The 17,889-nt window shown below is 42.2% G+C and overlaps 2 protein-coding genes across 5 annotated transcripts in view; one reads left to right on the forward strand and one right to left on the reverse strand.

The window, feature by feature from the left end:
- Positions 1–17,889, reverse strand: part of gdap2 (ganglioside induced differentiation associated protein 2) — a 358,630-nt gene that overhangs the window by 210,531 nt on the left and 130,210 nt on the right. The gene's annotated exons all lie outside the window — the stretch shown is intronic.
- The window catches only part of man1a2 (mannosidase, alpha, class 1A, member 2), an 89,093-nt gene that overhangs the window by 16,271 nt on the left and 54,933 nt on the right, over positions 1–17,889 (forward strand). For all 4 annotated transcript variants that reach the window (XM_072397425.1, XM_072397427.1, XM_072397426.1 and 1 more), the window contains exons 3-4: positions 1,953–2,214; positions 13,240–13,336. In XM_072397425.1, the coding sequence (XP_072253526.1) occupies positions 1,953–2,214; positions 13,240–13,336 (359 nt within the window). The remainder of the gene's footprint in view (positions 1–1,952; positions 2,215–13,239; positions 13,337–17,889) is intronic.

Below are 17,889 nucleotides of genomic sequence, written 5' to 3' on the forward strand. Positions count from 1 at the left end.
GATGCACCATACATGTACACAGCTGCAGGATCCTCATTTATATCTGCAGAATAATAAACGTGTGTTATTGTTGGTGGCTACGAGCTTTATTGGATTGTTTTAGGTACAGATTAATGCTGCTGCAGCCACACAGACATCATCAGTATTATTTTCTCATTCTCTCAGATGCTGAACTCTGTTAACTGTGGGGTGGTTTGCAGCTGAGTCCACATGAAGCTCAGCGGGTCATCTGTTCTTCCTGCCTTTAATTATTTGGAAGATGAGTGGAAAAACAAACTTGAAAGAGAGTGTTTGCTCTCAGATGACACGGATTACGTTCTGATTGGTCTTTGTTGTTCACTGCGGCTTGTAAGATGTTTTTTAAGACGTTTTTTTGGGATATACCTGTGGCACACAAAACATATTTTACAGTAAAGGTCATTTTGACACTGACAAACATAAAGGAGTAAAATCAATGCGCTTTCTTAGTCCAGACATATCATTAATGAGCTGTTACCAGTAGAAAACTTTTCTTTTCCTCCACAACCAACAGGCCAAATGTTGGCAGCGCCATATCTTTGAACTGCACACAGACTTCAGCGGTGAACAAACAGCGCTGTGATAGCATGCAAATACTGCTTTGTTTACTTTTTGTATTCACTATAGTCCTCTGGTTTCCCTTCCTGAATACTATAAATAGACCACTGCTTCCTTACACACTGCAGACTGACGTCGAGCGTAGATCCGAGCAACTGGACGTGGTCTTTGGTTCTGATGAAGAGCCCGAACATTCTCTTGATTCAAACAATATGGATGTTTCATTTAATTTTTCTCATACTAACCTCTGTCTAACCTTTAGGAAAATGCTGTTTTATTTCTGTCGCTCCAGATCATAAGCTAAGACATCTCAGGGGACTTTTCATGTTTTATAGAAACAGACTGTTCCACATTGAGCAAAAACACCTCCGCCACGGGGAGGAAAGACTCCCCTTAAACACCAAGAGACTTCAAACGGGAGCAGACTCTGAGCGGGTGGCCATCTGTCTTTTTGAGCAAGAGGAAAACAGAGAGAAGATTGTCTTTCAACAATGGTCGGGTTTGTGGGCCAGTAACCACAAATTAGAGTCATGCAGCTCTGGAGCTGCAGATCTGTGGTGAAAGTTACAGCGAGCGGGTTGATGGAGAAGAGAAATCACAATGTGCTGATGATTGTACAAGTTCTGGTGGTTTGTTTAATGTCAGGTATTCTCAGCTGAAACCCGGAGGATTCCTCATCAGTTTGTCTTCATTTGACAGATAATGAAGCTGCTCCCAAGCAGTTCTCAGTCTTTATCACAGCGGACGTTGTTCAACATTTATGTACTCGCTGTACTTGCAAAACCATGCATTAGCAAAGTGGCATTTAAAGGTAAATTTCCAGCTTTCAACCACAGAGGAACAGTACAGAGTCTCTGACCTCCCACCACCTTTGCCTCAACATCCCGCTGTGTTTGTTTTTCATTACTGAGGTACATCCTCATGAGGTAGAGGAACCAAAGATGATGTTTCATTGTCATTTTGGCACTGCCACCCTCCTCATTGTATTCATCTCCACTTGTGCTATTTCCTGGAGCTGATGTAACTGCAGATTAGCTCGGTCGGGGTTAGGTTTCCCAGGAGAGAATGGTGTTTTTTTTCTTCCCCATAATGATCTGGAATAGACGGGGAAGTTTCAGTCTGGTTGCCTGCAGCTGTTTGTTGGAAATAGTCTCTTACTAGACACAAGTGCTGTTTCATTCAGCTGGCATGTAAAGTGCGTCTTTATAATCAACACAGCAGAATGTCCATTTCCCTATAGAGTCGAATGATATTGATTTCATCAGATTTTATTAGATTTAATCGGAGAGCGAGCAAACTGTGGTGCCTAATGGGGATTCAGGCAAAGTGTGAACATAAGAATGAAAATATTTCAGCTTTTTCTCTTCTACCTGCAGGGAGGAGGAGGAGAGTCTACGAGACAAGATTCGTGCAGACCATGAGCGAGCGCTGCAGGAGGCAAAAGAGAAGCTGCGAAAGTCACGTGAGGAGCTGAAGGCTGAGATTCAGACCGAGAAGACTAAAGTGATGGAGGATCTGAAGAAAAACGATATAGGGCCTAAACCCTTACCACCCGTCCCCATGCCCAAGGTGGTGGGGGTCAGTGATGGCGAGCCATCGGAGCCTGACGTCAAAGAGAAACGTGACAAGATCAGAGAGGTAAAATAAAAACCTTTTATTTGAACAGATTTCAAAGATTACCGGCTTTCATTTGCTTCCTGATGCTTCCTGCTGGTGAGGCTCAGCTTTTATAAGGGAGTTGTTTTAAAGCTGGTAAAGATAATTTTGAGAGTAATAATGAAAAAGATACCTTAGCTAGGAAGGAGAAAGTTCAGAAAGAATCCAACTGATCTTTCTACACGTAAAGGAGTGTCAGCATTAGAGTCCATTGGTTCACTGTGATGGTTGGCATCCTGAAGTCAGCCATCAGCCCAGCACTCACATTTATTCCTGTCAGACCATTTTACAGCAGATTGGGATGAAAATTTGTTGCCATGCCAGCCGTGTGGTGTAATTTAACTCCCACAGCGTGTGAGTTTAAGGACTAATGTGTGCTCGAATATACTGTACGTTTGAATACTTTTCAGTCTCTGTCTAAGCGCCAGCTCTTATTGAAGGCAACAGCGAGCCAGATGGACAGTGCATGTGCAGCATGCAGATGATTCTATCTGGTCCCACTCTCTATAGACGCCACGCCAGCCCCAGCGTATCTCCCTCTCTGTGCTGCTCTGATTCCTTTCTCCCCTCTGCAAGTCCTTTTGCATAATTACCTCATATCGTCTCTCATGAAACAGCACTTGGAGTCGGAGCACTCGCCGTGTATGGGAGCATCCCCATTCACTCCGAACCCGCCTTTGTCTCTAAATGCCCCTTTTGTTTCTTTCATAATTAGAGAGAATGCCATACACTCCCAAATGAGCAGGAAAGTAGCAGCTGTATGGGCACAGCACACTCCCACTGTCCTTGTTGCCTCGTGGAGCCAAGGAGAAATATAATAGAAGCACTGCAGAACGGCTACTGTAAGACTCATGCGTTTTCTCCTCCTACTAACCAGCGCCACAGCCGTTTAACCTGCATTTTAATGTTGAAAAGGGAGTTTCTGCATCCAGTCTCCTTATTGTGCCTGTTTCATATTGACAGGGAGTCTTTATCGTGTGTCCGTTACCACTCTGAGCTGCTAAAACTTAGTGTGTTCCATCGTTTTATCGCAGACACACACATGCAAGCGTCTCATCAGCTTGGAGGCTGATGAAAGAGGAGGAACCTTTAAAAGAAAAAAGAACTGCAATCAGTAAAGGAAAACCAAATTATTCTCTTTGATAATATTCAGGATTCAGCTGTGAGGATGATCATTTCCAGCATGTCCCATTCATACAACAGTTGGGGAAATGATTTTTGGGGAAGTTGTTTTTTTTTTACCTGTCACTCTATTCTGGCCCATTGCTGCTCCAGAAATAGAAATGAACTTGCTTTTATGCCTTCCAAATACATATTTTATTACCCGTACAGGAGACAGAACCCTTGTGTTCTTCCACTTCCAGTGGCTCACAGTGCAGTTCTGCTACTTATTGGACCTAAGCACTTCTGTCTGGAAATAGAAAGAATCTTTAATGCAATAAAGAAAGTTAATGGAATTGGTTTGATTATTGATTGTTTTGGTACTGTCGCCCTTGGAGTTAATGAGCTGTGCTAGATTTGTTTGTTAATGTTGGGAGAAAAAACACTTATGTCTACAGAAATGAATAGAATGCTTAATATTGAATTAGACTGTATGTAATTAGCCTTTGACTGAACTTATTTACGTTCTCTGCAAATTGCTCTTTTTGGGAATTAGCTCCATAATAAATAAACTGAATTGAAATTAGAAAATATTAAAAGAAATTCATTGTAACTGAATTGTAATTCAGTTTATGTTGTACATTTAAATAAATGAGTTAGTTATTAAAATAGTTATCTTTTATTTTATTTGATTATACATGTTGTTTTTAATTTGTTAATATATCAGAAGGACTTTTGGGAATATTGGGCACCTCCAACACACCACATAGGCCACATTTTGTTATTCTAATTAACGTGTATAAGTTTTTGGACTCGATGAAACATAAATATTTAATAAGACAAATGCTTCCCCCCTGTGTCATGAACTTAAACGGACTATTTCCAATACTTTAAACTTTTTCTCAGGAAAGTTATTCAGGATTACTTGTAATTGGCAGGTGATTACTGGTAATTGCAGCACATAATCACTGCAGAAGAAAGGAAAGTTCTCAGCTTCTCGTTGGCTCGTGGAGGCAGAACGGTGCATGAGCTGGCTGTCGATTTGGCTCACCGAACACTCAGCTGTGACTGAGGACTGAAAAGCCAACTATTAGATTTGTGGCTGGCATTAGAGCATACGTATGTTTCCCTGAAGAGCAATAGGCTGTGGCTGTAAAGTCCAGATAAATCGATGGCCAAAGCGGTCCATTTTAAGTGCAATCTAAAAGGAGCAGCAGTCCAGTTGTATTGGTCCATAAACGGACGGCACAGGTTTCCGATAGAGATATGAAGGTGATGAGCTGCCGCTCCTTCAGCCCTCACTCTACACTCTCATTTTCTCTCAAGCATCCTCCTTCTTTCACATCTTCAGAGGCCTTGTGTGTTGGCAGCACACGTTGATTATGCTCGTATGTGTGTGCAGCTAAATCACCTTCAGGGTAGGACCCTTCATGTTTCACCATATTTCTCCCTCTCACTTCATTTGCCCCTCTTGCTTTCACCCCAGTGTTTCTATAATGTCGCATCCTGCCTCCCTCAAACCGAAGGACAGCTTGGGAGGATCGTCCATTATCATTCTGAGCAATCCTCACCCACCCGCTTACAAGCCTACAAGGCTCAAAAATCATCTGTGTTCATCAGGACTTTGGGTTGATTGCTTTGAACAATGAGCACTTCTCATGCACAGACAACACAGTACACTGTTTCAGTCTAAGAGAGCCGGGAAGAATAAATAAGAAAAGGCTAGAAAGGCTTTTCTTAGAAAGAATAATAAGTAGAAAGGCTTATTATACAAATTTGTATTGGATTGAATACTCCAATTAATTTATGTTGGATTAAACTATTCTGAACCATATTTGGCACTCAACAGTTATTTAAACATCATTTTGATGCAATTATGTATCCAGTGCCTCTATGTACTTAAAGGGGAACTCCAGTATTTTTAAACCTAGACCTTATTTCTGGCATTAAATATGTTTATCTTCTCACCGAGAACAGTTTGGCGAAAGTCGGCGTCCTTCGGAAGCTATTTAGATTACTCGCGATCCATATAACGGAGTGAACGGGGCTTAGACGATGTAGCCTCTAAATAAGGCATTATGTGTCTTTATCTCACCAATACTTTAAGAAGAATGAATGAATGAACGAATGTGTACTATAACTCTGTTAGCTCATAGGTGCTGTTATGTGGCTACTTGCGGCTATAGGAGAGCTAACCGAGGGATTTCTACACAGGCACTCTACTGGGACCACTTCGTCCATAAATACCAAAGTAAATCTTAAAGTATATAAACTTCTTAAATGTAGTTGTATTTTCCCCAAAAATATCCAACCACAGCCTAACCAAAGATACGGAGCTAGTGGTTGGCCAGTAGACATGACACGGACCCATCTACTCCAAGTCTCACACAGCCACAGAGATGTGTCGGAAAGGTTAAAACGATGAAGAAATGTATTTACACGAGACGGCTGAAGAGAAGTTAGATTTACTTCAGTGTTAGAAAAGGACAAAGTAATGAACAAATCTGAGTTATCTGCACATCGAATCCGTTCCTGGACTAACAGAAGAAAAGGAGAATGAAAGGAAATGGTGAATCACAGAAAAGGCTATTATGGGTTATATGTCCCCTTTAAGAGCTATTTTTATAGGTCATGTGATACAGATCATCATAAGCATGCATTTTGGTAAAGGTAACATTTATTTTTAGAGCAGATCTCAAAAAGTTCTTCACAAAGATGAAAAATAATAGCAGAGCTCTTAAGCTGCTTTTTAAAACGTGGCTAACAGATCGTAAGATGTTCACCAGTGGGAGAGAGTCACAAAGTTTGGGGGCGACGACTTCAAAAGCATCATATCCTAATAGTGACGTAAGAAACAAAATCCCTCTGTGCAATTTGCTTTTATCCAAGGCCAACAGTTGCAATCATCATCATCACCCCACAGAACAAATGTCAAGTCAAGTATTGGAGAGGTGATTGGACATCTGAGCCCTGCAATGTAGCCCAACTAATGTAACCAACATTTGTTACAGAAAGACCAGAATTTAATGAATATGAAAGTTCCACTTTGGGAAGCATTTGAAAAAACAAACAAAAACCTTTTTTTTCTATGAATTTACAGCATGTTTTACCGCTGCTGAGCAAGTCAGTGTTTAGTTTTAGTAATCGCTTTATGCTTTTCATCCTCAAAGTATAAACCAGCCTTATCTGCTATTTTTCTAGGGGTTGAAACGGCTCTTTCTGTGCAGATAGCTCTGAGTCTTTCTCCTTTTTGACATGTTGCATTGCTGTCGCATTAGTTCTAAGTGTACAGTAGTTAGATAGCTGAAAGTGGGGCGGATCTATTAGCCGTAATAAGAACATAACTGTCTTTTACTTGAGTAGTGGTGATAAATTCTTCTTTAGGGTGAGAAGCAGAAAGAATGGAGACTGTAGTAAGTACAGTGCAGGACATACATAATGAATCGTACCGCTTAGAGCTCAGGTGATTGAGAGTGAATGACATCGAAGCTGCCAGAGGACAGTGGTCCCAAAGTGGTCCCAAAGTGGTCCCGCAATGGTCCCACAGGGCTGCTGCCACTGTAGAATAGCTCTATCCAGGTTTGCCTCCTTTTCATTCATTATTACAGAAGACCAATCGGCAATAGACGCATTTAGCTTTGCTGGGAGAATGTCTCGCTGTGTGTACGTGTCTTTGTTGATCTTGCATTAATGTGATGAACTTTTTTAATGTTTAGTAATCTCGACCGCTGTTGTTCGCTGTTGTTCTTCAGAGAAAGTAGGACCGGCAGAGAGCGTTTTCCTTTCGGCAGCTGGCCCACTTTACCAAAGAGCAAGAAAGACTGGGCCGTGTCGTCCATCTGTTAGCGCCTTCTCAAAAACCTTACCTTACCTTTCACACCGAAGAAAGCTCAGGGCTGAAAGACTTTTTGAGTGTTAAACATTTGGCCCAGCACCAGTCAGATTCTTTAAGGAATTATGAGTTAAACATGCTGTATCTCTCCCTAATTGTTCAGTGTTTATTATTTGAAGGAAGTGGACTACAGTCCACATACATTTTAGTGGAGTTGGCTGCTCAAACTGCTTTTACAACACAAAGCCCGTTCACACTGCACTTCTTAGTCTCTGCAGTGCTATTTTCAGTCTACACGGTACTTTTCGTGTCATACATACTCTCACACACTGATAAATGCAGTGTTGCTTTCACTGTTCTGCCCAAAGACACTTGGTTGTGACCTTCTGATTGGCAGCCAACTGCTCTGGTTCCTGAGTCACAGCGTTGCGTAAATCAAATGCAACTTTGCTGGGTCTTTGTGTTACTAGATTAAATGTTTACTGACCGAGCTTGACAGTGAACGTTGTCGGGTTAACTGTGGGGTGGGCGAAGTGTTTTACTTACTGCATATTCTTATATTTTCAATGATTGTTGTTAGATCAGAAGATACAGAATAACTTATTTTTAGTGTTGTCAGCCATTTGTTGACTCTGTATCCGTTAAGTGACGCACTGATACAAAGTCTCACTCTCTGTGCTTCAACCCACAACTAGGAGACTTTGATAAGATCCATTTTCAGTTTTAGCCTCACATCATCCAAACACTTGTAACACTCGGATTGTAAATGAATCAAATGTTCTTTATTTTATGCTTTTGGTTTATTTCTGAGCTGACTTCCTTACTAAATGTGACTAACCAAACTTCTAACTTGCTTCTTTTCCTTAGCGCTGGTGTCTTGCTGGCTTCTCTCCCAAAATAACACCATATGCTGGTTTGATTTGATGCCTGTCGTACATATAAACAGCGAGTCACACAACAACAAACCTGTCTTCAGAGCTAGCTTTGGATTCTTTGGACTGAGATTAGGTGGTCAGCTGTAGCCTTTGTTTCAGATCAACTAACATTTTTTGTTTGGCTGTTGGCCCCCATTTGCGCCGTATATATGTCGGGGAGTAGAGTATTTAAATGAATCACACAGTATGCAGTTTCCTGCTGATTGCCTATTATTTACCTGAAAGCTGAGAGTCTTGATCAGAACATGATGACCACATCTAAGACAAAAGGGGTAACAAAGCACTTTATTAGCTTTTTGTTACCAAGTGTCTTACAAGAAGGAATAAACAGACAAAACATATGATATGACAGTCTACATGATGAGATGAACTGGATTATAACTATAGTTGGGTTATGCTCCTTATCTGAGGGTAATTATCCTCGGATATATGGCGCTGAATGAATGGAATCACTGGCACAAAGCATGTCATACCCCGGTACGATAGGTGGCGCTGTTCCCATTTCAGCTATCGCTAATAGAGCCACTTCCTGTTGACATCTTCACCACCAACAACAACAGCAAACTCAGGCATTCAGAAAGATGGCGAACGCAGAGCGAGATAAAGCTGCGTCCCTCTCCATCTGTGATGAGCTGGTTATGGCACAAACAACGGCGCATTCTCCATCGCGTTGTTTGTTTCCTTCTGACGGCGGCGACAACAACAGTAATATCGCTCGATCCGATCCACTGTCGTCTCCGTGCACGTTCAGTGGGCATTTGGATCGAGTTATCCCAGGGTCTTAATTCGATCGCAAGTAACCCGATCCGATTCGATTTCTTGTGGGGTTAAGCTTGTTACATGAGCTGAATAAGTCTTATTGTAATTTAGCCATTAATCCGATCCGATGGCACGCATGTAACCGACTGACCGCCTCAACATCTTCCAGTGGTGCCAGCAGCGCTCATGATGCCAAACATGAATCAATGTCCAGATGAAAGAGTCGATGGCTCAACAGCAAAATGCTTTCCTGCCTTTAAAAGATAAAAGATCCCAAAATAAGAACAAAACAAAACTTTAAAAGACTTTAGCTTTGCTCGCCCGCTGGTTACTTTCACGATTAGTGAATGAGGAAGTGGAAATGATCTGAAGTTTCTGTGATTGACACATCGGTGCCTTCAGCAGCGATGGTGACCTACTTGTTGATTAATGCCTTCTGTCGCTTCCTGCCGTCCTTTGGTTGAAAACATGGCTCTTTGAAATGGTTTTCTTTTTTTCCTTCCCCAGCAAAAGCGACCAGTTTTGTTTCAGAAAGGAATGGAACTGCAGTGGGAGTGAAATGTTTGATTTCCGCCTGGGTTCAATACATAACACTTAGGTAATTGGACGTCGCCATCTTTTGAGCTCTCAGCTTGAGAGCAGTTTGAAAACGGCCTGTCTGGACTCCTTTTACTGCCTCAATTTCATGGGGAATTTATCGCAAAGAATGTATTTACTGCAAGAGGCAATTCAGATGTCACACTCTCACAGCCCCATGCATCTTCTGAGAGAACCTTCTGTTAAGCGAGATAGGAAGCCTCCATGGGGTGATTTGGAAGGAGATGTGAAAGATGAGGGCAGGTGGACGGGGCTTTAAATCAGTCATGCTGCCTTTGGAGGTCACTCAGAGCAGCTTCAACTTTACTTCAGACCTCCAAAAGCTGCTCAAACAGAGGGTTTTTTTGTCTCTAAATTATAGCAAAAATAACAGCCTTGGGGACAGCTGGCTAGGTTTTTAAATATTTTACTGCCGACTGGTTGTCCCCGTCCGTACCTTGTAATTGTGTGTCTCACATGAAGGAAAAGAGTAGCTGAATCATAGCTGTTTTCTTTTGGAGCGAGATGGAAAGGGCCAGACTTTGCTTCTTGCCTTGCTTTTCAGGCTGACACTGTGAAGGTCACAGCTTCTATTAAAGTGCCCAGCCTGGCAGGAGAGCGAGTTGGACGCCAATCTGCCGCATCTGAAAGAATCATCTGATATTTTCTTTTTTGTTGCAGAAAGATGTGAAGATCTGAATGAGGGAAGTCAAAGAGAGAAGGCACTTGGTGTATTTGTATGTCTGATTGGGCCGAGTTACCTCTCGTTCAGCTTGTCGTGCATGTCGGACATTTCTCTCTAAACCAGTGAAACAAATGTTTTTGGTTAAATGAATCAAAGCCGAAACGTCGCTGCCTTTTTCATCAAACCCTCCGACACGTTTCAGACTTTCTGCTCTTCGCTCTCCCTCTCATCAGTTGAGTAGGTGAAGTCGGGGAGGAGAGGTGTTTAATCTCCCTCACTCCAACCTTAATAACACTGGGCCACTCCTGGCTGCCACTCTGTTATAAAGTGAGCTTGACTGTGTAATGTTGCACGGTTAATGAACATACTGCGGCAACGGAGAGCCGTGGCGGTAGCCTTTAACGGTGGTGCTCTGTCGTCCTCTCAAACACGTGACAGACGGTGTGTTGAAATGGGGACGCTGTGAGCTATTGAAGCGTACTGATAGATGATGACGGTGTTTATGACCTCATAAATCTGTTATTACCTGAAAACCAGAGATGTCCATGAATGTAAGAATACACCCTTTGATTTGTTTCCACTTTGGCTCTTGGGTTTGCCTAAAGAAGTGAAAAGCAGAACATTATCAGATTGATATGACGTCATCCCCACATGGTGAAAGATTGCTCTTCTGGAGCCATTGTTCCATATGTCAGTCACTTTTGAAGGACACTGTAGACATGAAAGATGCAGTAAAAAGTGGTATTTTCTGAAGTACTTATGAGTAGCCTGTGCTTTAGCTGCAGTAGACTGTGGTCAGATTTGTCGGTTTGAAGGCTCAGATGGTTTTCTGATGGGTCAGCCAAGCTAAAAGCGACTCAGAACTAAGTGCAAAATGTTTGCCAGACTTAAAAAAACAGTTGGATCAAAATCTTGTATTGTGCCGTACTGCTCTACTTTAGTTTAAGACTGTTACCAGGACTGGCTGATGCTAATAAATGGATCACCTAATTGCAACACAAACCATATTGCTGCAGTTGGCCAAAGGTTTGCTCATCTCATGGCCGCCTTCTGAGTAGCTTTAAGCTTGGCTTGTTCATCTTGATTTGTTCCCAAACTGAGAGCAGTCTGCCTGCTTCCTGCAGCTAACACTGTGGTTAGTCATCAGTACTTCACACAGCTCCACTTTAAAAAAAATAAAAAATTAAACTTCCCTTAATGAAGAAGTGGAAGGTTTTCTGTTTCATGTTTCTTCAGGGGCTGAGAAATGAAAGGTTTACGACTAAAAAGGCTGCTTCAGTTGAACTGAGACCACTTCGTGTCATTGTTTGCATGATCTGTATTTTACTGTCCACCTTCTTTTTGTTACGGATAATAAAGCTATTCCAGCCCCACTTAGCATCTGCAGCTCAAACGATGACAAATCATGTAAAGGAACAGACTGCGTTTATCTGTCTGTGTCACTTTGGAAACTTGTCTCGGTTGATTGGGCTCTCAGTCTTACACCACAAGCTGCTGGATGCGTTTTTCTGTTCTGGCTTAGCTGTAATTGTACAATGAGACAGCCACTTGGGCCAATTCAGACCCATTTTTTTCCCCTTATCCCTTCCATCTGGCTCCCATGATGTTGTGATGGCAAGCGGTAGCTGTCAGAGCCAATCTTTGCATTTTGTAGCTTAATCTCCAAGTGGTTTCTCAAAATCCTTGTCATATAAGCAATTTTTCAACGATGTCAGGAAACCCTGTTCTGTGCCACTTGTCCTTGTCATATGGGCCAATCAAAATTTGATGAAGCATCCAATCAACGCATGTCAGTGGGAGTCTGCCAGTGCTGAAGTGTACGTGTCACGGAGTGAATTAATTTGATTTATAATCTTTGGTGTGTGGATGCAGTGCGTCATGGAAATGCACAAGGCCAAGAACACAATGATGCTCCTGGCCCTGGTCTGTTTTAGCTTGGCTGTTTTCCCGCTACAAGGGGAGGAAGTTGGATGAGGGTCTGGCTACACATCCCCATATGGTGGCGTGAAAAGGCAGTGAAGGAAGCTGGCATAGCTGGGTGACAGAAAACACAAGGTGGCTGACTGTCACCACGCTAATCTGGTGGATACTGAGCCAGTGCTGTCGCAGGAGAAAGCAAACAAACCGGTGACACGGTTCAGCTTTTAGGTCCATTTCTTCAAAAAGAACAAAACACTGAGGCACTAATATTGCAAGTTTAAAAAGAATCCACATTCTACGTGAAAGCAAATGCTTTTTTGCATCTCATTTGTTGAGTTAAATTAAAACAGATTAAACATTCATTCACTTGTGTTCGAGAAAAACGATGGATTGCAAATAATTTCTAACGCAATCACCGGTGTGTTGGTCACCTTTTCAACATCAAGAGCTCCATGTTTGAATGTTACAAAGGAGCAGAGAGGAGCTTTATTAAGAAAGAAATCAGCAGATATCCTCTGAACTCGACCACATAGACGGGAAATGTGCTTTTCTGACGTTGTCGGTGCCATAAGAGGAAGAAGCTGAAGGAAAGCGGCACTGAACATCTTCTCTGTTTGCCCTGGAGCTCCCCTCCTCAGCCTCAGTGTCGGGGCTCGTCTCACAATCGCTCGCCCTCTTTATCTTTGTTCCCCTCCACAATGTCTCTCTTTTCCAGGCTCCATTCAGAGGTCATGTGAAGAATAAAATCTTACGTTGTGCCATCAGGCCGTGTTTGCACATAGGGGGAGGGGAGGTGGAAATAAAAACAGCCTCAGGTTCTGCTGAATTTGGTTGTTGTCATTTATTATTTACCTCAGTGAGTCTTTTACTTCGCCCTCTTTTAAATTGAAGCATTATCTGTGAGATGTGGTCAGAATGTGTGAAGATGTGCTGCATTTTGGTCATTTTAATGATTCACAAACATACATTAATTCTGCTCAGACTTAATCAACAGCTGTTGCAACTGAAATTACATGATGCCAAACTCCAAATTGTACCTTTGTAAAGCAGAATCATGGAAAGAAAACGCATCCTCCACCGAGGCGGATGTCCTGTTTGTCCTAGTTACAGATCAAAAGGTCCACGCTGAGCCTCACATGGCACAAAAGCACCTGACATCTTCTAATATGTGTTGTTTGTCTTTGTTTTCCTGTTTTCAGATGATGAAACATGCCTGGGACAGCTATAGACAATATGGCTGGGGCCACAACGAGCTGAAGCCCATCGCTAAGAAAGGTCATTCGACAAATATCTTTGGTAAGTCAGACACGAGCTCCTCTCTGCCTCTGCTGCCCGTTGGCACTTTGCTCACACACTTATAAATCAAACACACACACACACGCATTCTGAGTTGTTATCACTCAGACACATTTGCACTCTCACACCTGCACAGTTTTTTCTTTCTTGTGTACAAGGTTATGTGATAATGCCTCCAGCTGGATGCGCGTCACTTTAGATGGAGTGTTTGCAAACAGCGGCACAAAATATTAAAAGCAGAACTCACACACATCGCTGACAAAGTATTCATGCACTGCGAAGGTTTCACTTGTAGAAATGTGTTTAAACTCTAACAGAAAAGATCCTTTTAGCTTTTAGTGGAAGTTTTTGCAAATGATGATAATCACATTCTTGGTTTAACACAAAAAGATGAACTTAAATTAAAAAAAAAAAAAGGGTCTTGGTGTAGTTGTAGAAATGTGCAGTTGATTTGATTTCATGTTCAGTTTTGATTTTTGTCTCCAACAATTAGAAAAACAAGAGAATCAAGTCAAAACTTGACTTCTGGTTTCAAGAAGAACCTCCAAATCTTTTTTTTTTTTCTTAAAAAAATCAATCAATGTGCAACTCTTCCTGGCTTAATTTACATCAGAATAACAGTCGATAAGAATTAAAAAAAGGTCATGTAAACACTGTAATCGTATCAGACTGATCTGATTTAGAGGTTTGATTGTTGTTTATTAGGTTCAGATACAATCCTCTCCACAGGAAGCTGTAACACACTGATGGTTACAAACTGGTTGAAGTTGTTTTAGGACATATAAACACATCATATCGCTTCATTTAGCATCCATTTAAACAGTTGGATTTCAGTGACATGAAAGAGAGCTGTTTAATGTAAACGGAGCGGATGTGATTCAGAAATGGACTCCAGCTGGGGTGATTCTGCTTTTATGGAATATGAACGAGTGAATGTGGGTTTTGTAACAGCGTTTACAAAAGTCTGGTGAGGCTTTTAAAGAAGGAGTCACGAGGGAGTTTCCTGTTTGTAGAGACGAAGACGTTTGCAGTGATCTTTTTTCCCCACAGAGATGTCGATCTAAGGCAGCAATTCATTCAAGAGATTTGAGTTTAAGACGATGAAGATGCCACAGATTGTACAACTCCCAGAACACCTCTGGATTGGACGTCAGCTGTGGGGTCGTTATTGTGTGGAGTTTGCACGTTCTCCCCATGCATGTGTTGGTTTTCTTTGGGCACTCTGCCACAGTCCAGAAAGACCTGCTTGTTGGGTTAATTGGTGAATGTAAATTGACCCTGGGAGCTAGCATGAGCGTGATTGTCTGTTTCGTTTGTTTCCGCGGTCTCTTTCGCCCGATGGCAGCTGGGGTAGCTCACTGTTGATAATGATGCTCAAATGTGAATTTATTCATGTGAAGATGTTGCTTATTGTGCTTCCATAACATGATAATTAGACGAGGCTGTGTTTTTTGTGTGTGTGCATTTGTGCTTAATGTTGCTGGATGTGGCTTTGATGCGTGCGGATGCACGGTTATGAGGCTTTAGTATCAAATTGAAATGTTCTCTTTGGTAAATTGGCCAGAGGCGCCTGTTGCCTTTATAAGCTGCTGCTAAATGGATGCAGTGTTTGTGTGTGTTTCCATTTGTCTGCGTTTCTACTGGTTTGACTGTTCATCTGGAACGTGTCCTTCACTGTTTCTTAACGTCTGTGTGTATTTTTCCCTCGACTCTCGGTAATAACAGAGTCCAGGAATCTGCAGGTTATTAGTCACAGGGTGGGCAGTGAAAGCAGAAGGCAAGGAGTCAAGCATTACACTCTTCAGAAAACATACTTGCATTATTGATGAAGGGGTATCCTGTCTTCTGTCTGTATTGATTGCGTTTGTGTTTGAGACGGCTCAACAGAAAAGAGACGGAAACACAGTTAGATGTGGCTGTAAATCCCTTTGATATGTTGTCTCTGTAACTGAACCCCTGATGCAATACACATTGATGTAAAGCCTCTCAGAGAGAGATTACATTTACTTTTACATGAATTTAACTTGTAATACTTCATCGACTGGAGGGAGATATGGAAAGATTTCACCTCTCCAGCTGAGCTGGCAGTGTATTCTGAGTCTGAGCAGTCATCCTGCTTGGCACGAGCTCTATATACGCAGCAGCCTGCATACAGTTTGTATACCAGACAAAACCCTCCGTGCAGATGTTAAAAAGACAGTGTTTAAAGCTCTTTGTGCTCTCTATTTTCTACACTGCTCAGCCTCAATCTGTCCTGCAAGATAATAGGCTGGATTGGTAACATGAGGACTGTGGCTCTCATTCTGGCACCGAGCACAGATGGCCTTAAGTTCACTGCCTGGTCATGGTTTGTCTCCTTTTTTCTCCCCTGTATTCTGTGGAGAATGTGTTAAATGGATATTGAGCACAGATACAAACACAGCCTTTGTCTTCAGTGTACATGGTTTTAACAGGGATGACTCACGGTCTTGTAAAGAGAACCTGGGTTAAGCTGGTTTTAGAGTTAGTTGGCGACGTTCTCTTCAAAATGCAAAGCTCAACAGTACAGACTGTGTACTAATGAAGGTCCAGCAAAGACAAGGAGCTTGCTTTGACTTGTTTTAGGGATAATGATCTCAGAGAAAGATGAAGCTCTATGTATAAAAAGCAAGAAAAAAATGGGTAGGTGTGTAACCATCTGATCAATTATCTCTCAACCTATCCTTTAAGAGCAATGTCCAGTTAAACAGGCCAGCACTTCCTGTTCCGTGCATCAAGGGTGTTACAATAACTATAAATGTATTGATTGGCAGCCTGCTGAGGATGTTGAGGATCGCTCCCGCCCAGTTCTTTGGCGTTAGTGGTGCTACAAGATCTTTGGCCTCCTGGCTCCAGCCGCCCACCCATGTCGCTCTCCTTAGGGGTTTGGTGCAGGATCTATCAACGTGTGCCAGTGTGTGTCTCCACCTTGGCCTCTCATCGTTTCGCCCACTCCCCTGCAGCAGACCGTTGCCTATAATGGTGGGGGACACAACAGTCGCTGCTGTAAGATGAGCTCCATGTGATTTAACCCCCGTCCTAGTCCTTGTTATCCACTGAACGACCGTGTTCCTAGTGACTTGAAGTCAGAGGCCCTTAGTGCTTTGTTTATAGTTTTGAAAATAATTTAATTTAATGGTGTTGAGTTTAACCGTTGCAAACTATAATGGGTATTAGGCGAGCATAGAGGACTGTTTTCCCACCCAAAATCCCCACTGGGTAAACTGGAACAGCCTTGCCATGCTCTGGTAAATGTTTGGATGTGGATACATGATGAATAGCTTATGAAAAGCTCATTTGGAATTTTGAAAGGCTCGCTTTAACGGCTTCCCTGAAAGCCTGCAGATTTTAATCTAAACTTACTAATGAAGTAGTTTAACTGGCTTTCAGAAAATGATATGAGGCAGAGGGAGGTGGAGGTGATGAAGCTGATGCCAAACTGGGATGAAGTGTGGACACATGTCTCTGCTGTCGGCCCAGCGCTGAAGAGAGCTTACTCATTATTCATGGACGACACTTTTTCCATTATGGGATTACTTTGGTTGTTTGCCCATAGCTATGAAATGTCCCTGTTAGGAGTTTAACCACACAGCAGCATGTTTATGCCTAAAAGTCACTTGAAAACCTGGACCAAAGCATTACTGTTCACTTCTATTAATGTACGAGACTAATTTTGGAACAGAAAGCTCTGACTGATCATCTACCAAATATTTTTGTCTGGCAGTCGACAGCGACCTCCAACATTAGGTTCTGTTTGTTCTCATCCAGAATGCAACAGTATTGGATCCGACGCTTACTTTGATTTCCAGCTCTCCTAATCAATAAACTCCAACACATGTAATCTTTTTTTAGAGCTATTAGATATTCATTCTCTCTTACAATCTCTGCAGGGGTAATTACCATTAAGCCACATAGCTTCCCCGTCTTCCTCTCAGCAACTAATGCATGTTTTAAGATGATTGGCTGTCAGAGTGAGTGCTGCACCCTGGGAAAGGGTTTGCAAAGTGACACCATGGCATTGCACCCATGGGTGACCAAAGTAACAGCAATGGCACATTTATTGGTGGTCCCTGTGAGAATATAACACCATATATCTAGTACTACTAACAAAGACCTTTAAACAGTGTGTGGATGGACTATAGGAGAAAACCTACTGCATGATACGTTAGTTTAGAGCCACAGAGCCTCAGTGGAATAGAACCTGGGTGCAAAAATATGCTCTATACCTCTCTACAAAGTACAAAAATGAACCCAAAATGCAAAAGATTTGTGGGAATAACAAAGTAGATCCTTTCTGCTCCGTGGGAGTTAAGAGAGTACAGTAAGGTGCTGCTAACCAATGCGCCTGATTAATTGATCATCAGCAAATGTTAGCACCTCTATAAAAGCAGAGGTTTGGGCTGTTTGCTGCTCTGAAGGTGTGTGTGAACACAATGAAAAACTTCTTTCTGAAAAGAGCATGGCAACGTGGTTTAGGTTGCATCCTAAAGCTGCATTTGAACAAACCACAAGACTTCTGGAACAGATGCAGCATA

Source organism: Leuresthes tenuis, unplaced genomic scaffold, assembly GCF_036924035.1.
Source record: "Leuresthes tenuis unplaced genomic scaffold, fLeuTen1.0.hap1 SCAF_12, whole genome shotgun sequence".
Classification (NCBI taxonomy): Eukaryota; Metazoa; Chordata; class Actinopteri; order Atheriniformes; family Atherinopsidae; genus Leuresthes; species Leuresthes tenuis.